The 2,255-nt window shown below is 39.2% G+C and overlaps 1 protein-coding gene across 1 annotated transcript in view; it reads right to left on the bottom strand.

Annotated features, from left to right (window-relative positions):
- LOC100548534 overlaps positions 1-2,255 on the bottom strand; it is a 51,882-nt gene that overhangs the window by 9,028 nt on the left and 40,599 nt on the right. Inside the window, 3 exon segments of the mRNA XM_019613522.1 lie at positions 428-593; positions 732-862; positions 1,447-1,609. Coding sequence (XP_019469067.1) covers positions 428-593; positions 732-862; positions 1,447-1,609 — 460 coding nt within the window.

Below are 2,255 nucleotides of genomic sequence, written 5' to 3'. Positions count from 1 at the left end.
AATTAACAGGCTTTTTGAATAAATAAATAACAAAAATTAGGATTAAGAAAATGACTCATCTTCTCTACAAAGCTCTATTAAATGGCAGACTCAGAGCCTAAGACTGAAAATCGTGAAGAATCTCATGTACAGAAACAGTTCATTTCAGTATGAGGAAAAATTCATGAAAACTCTTAATTTCTTTAAAAGTAATGTAGAAACACAATTAATTAGCATTCTAAAGCATAATAGTGACAAGTGGGGTTTATTTCAAGATGGGATTAATCCAAATATTTCCAGATTTAGAAAAAAATAAAAATAAAAAGACTTTTAACAAGTATATCCCCTTCCCAACTTCAAATCATTGTTGTGTAAAGGTGCTGCAAATAAAAATGAATTCATGAGTAATCATTCTTGAATGAAATACAGAAATAAGAAATGCACATACGCATTTGGGAAGTGTTCTGAAGTTTTATTGTGACGGTGTGGTGACATTGAGTTCCAGGCTTGACATTTCTTCCCTGTGATAGTGAAAGATGCTGTACCACGATAACTCACACCATTGCCTTGGTAGCACTCCTCAGTTGCTTGAGCTTGCTCAGGCTGATCAACAGCTATAGTGAATAATAGAAACCTGTTAGCATTACACAGAGTGACAGCAATAATACAACTGAGCAGTCACCTCAAGTTTCTTGCAGCCAAACACAATGACAGAGCACTTCCATACTGCAGATGTCTCCTGTTGTTCTTACCAGGGGTGTCTGGCTCTTTCCCGTCACAGGAAGGAATGGTGCAATATTCCCATCGAGCAGTTGCATTTGTGGTGTAACACCATGGCATCTTCTCACCATCAGGGTTTCTACAATAGTTTTCCTCTAAATTCCTGAAACACAAAAGTTGTCTGAGAAAAGCCTCTCATGGAAACATGATAATGGTTATGAACAAGGAGGGAATGTGTCTTGCTTCCTAGTTCACTGTTGCATTTACAGCTGAGTAACTGCTGCTGTCATTTACTGGTTCATTTACTAGATGAATAATTGCAATGCACCAGTGTTTTGGATGTGCTAAATTAGATGTCTGCTAGATGGACATACGACTTCATGCAGTACTTTGAGGCAGAGAGCAGAAACACAAGGGAAAGAATCCATCCACAGGCAAATATCATAGTAATAATTTTCTCATTTTACTTTGCTTCACCTGAGCAATGATACAGAAGGATGAACTGAAGAGGGAAAAAAGACAACTAAGCAGGGCATGAAAGTCAGAAGAGGAGACGCTCATACCTAAGAAAAACAAAGTGAATAAAAAGAGGATAAATGTGTGAAAAATCAACTGAAAAGATGCAATCCCACAGGTAATGAACTCTGGTGTAACACAGGGATTTTGCACAACAGCTAAAGAAAAATGAAGTGATTCTGTGCCTTGGTACTCCTCATGGACATTGAATAGAGGAGAGGTCTCACTTACTTGCAGGGATAGTTTTCAGGAGTGCGAGCATGTCTGTGAGGAAACTGGGCACTCCAGTGCTGGCAGGTATTCCCTGATTCAGTAACAGATATCTTGCCTCGATAGTCTTCTCCTCTTCCTGACAAGCACTGACGCCCTGGTGCAGGTACAGGTGGGGGTGTTGCTGTTGCAGAAAGAGGAACTGAAATTATATGTGGCCTTCTAAAAATATAAGAAAAACAACAACAACAACAAAGGCATCAAAGCACTTAAAAGCTTTAGAGTGAGGTAGGAATTTTAGCTTAGAGGTAACGTTTATAGATCAAAATGTTTGGAAAGCCCAAAATGTGGAGAAAACCTCTTATCTTTTCTCTCTTCCATTTAACATTCAGACTCCCAGAAGGGTGTTTGTATCTGCCCCTTTACAGCAGCCAGAAACAACACAACCAATACAGCAGCCCCATCAGAGCATAGCTGAAAAGTGAGCAAACAACACTTGTGAAGAAAAGTGGGTTGAATGTGGCAGGAACATCAGTGATAAATACAGGTGTTGGTGCAAACCAAAAGATGTGTACACAACCTAGTGAGAGTTAGGGACAGCAAGGATGTGGTCTGGTGAGAAGGCCCAGGGGAAAAGTATTGTGGCAAGGACAGGCCCTCAAAGTAAAAGGAAATTGAACTGGAAGAGCAAAAATCCCCCTAAAAACAACCAAATTTTTTTCAGAATGAATGAAAATGTCATCAAAAAGGGAATACAGAAGGAGTACTAGAATCACTGAAAAATATTGTTCTGGAGAAACACATGGAGGAAGAGAGATATGCTCCAGGAA

Source organism: Meleagris gallopavo, chromosome 2 (assembly GCF_000146605.3).
Source record: "Meleagris gallopavo isolate NT-WF06-2002-E0010 breed Aviagen turkey brand Nicholas breeding stock chromosome 2, Turkey_5.1, whole genome shotgun sequence".
Lineage (NCBI taxonomy): Eukaryota > Metazoa > Chordata > Aves > Galliformes > Phasianidae > Meleagris > Meleagris gallopavo.
This window is presented reverse-complemented; position numbering and strand designations above follow the sequence as displayed.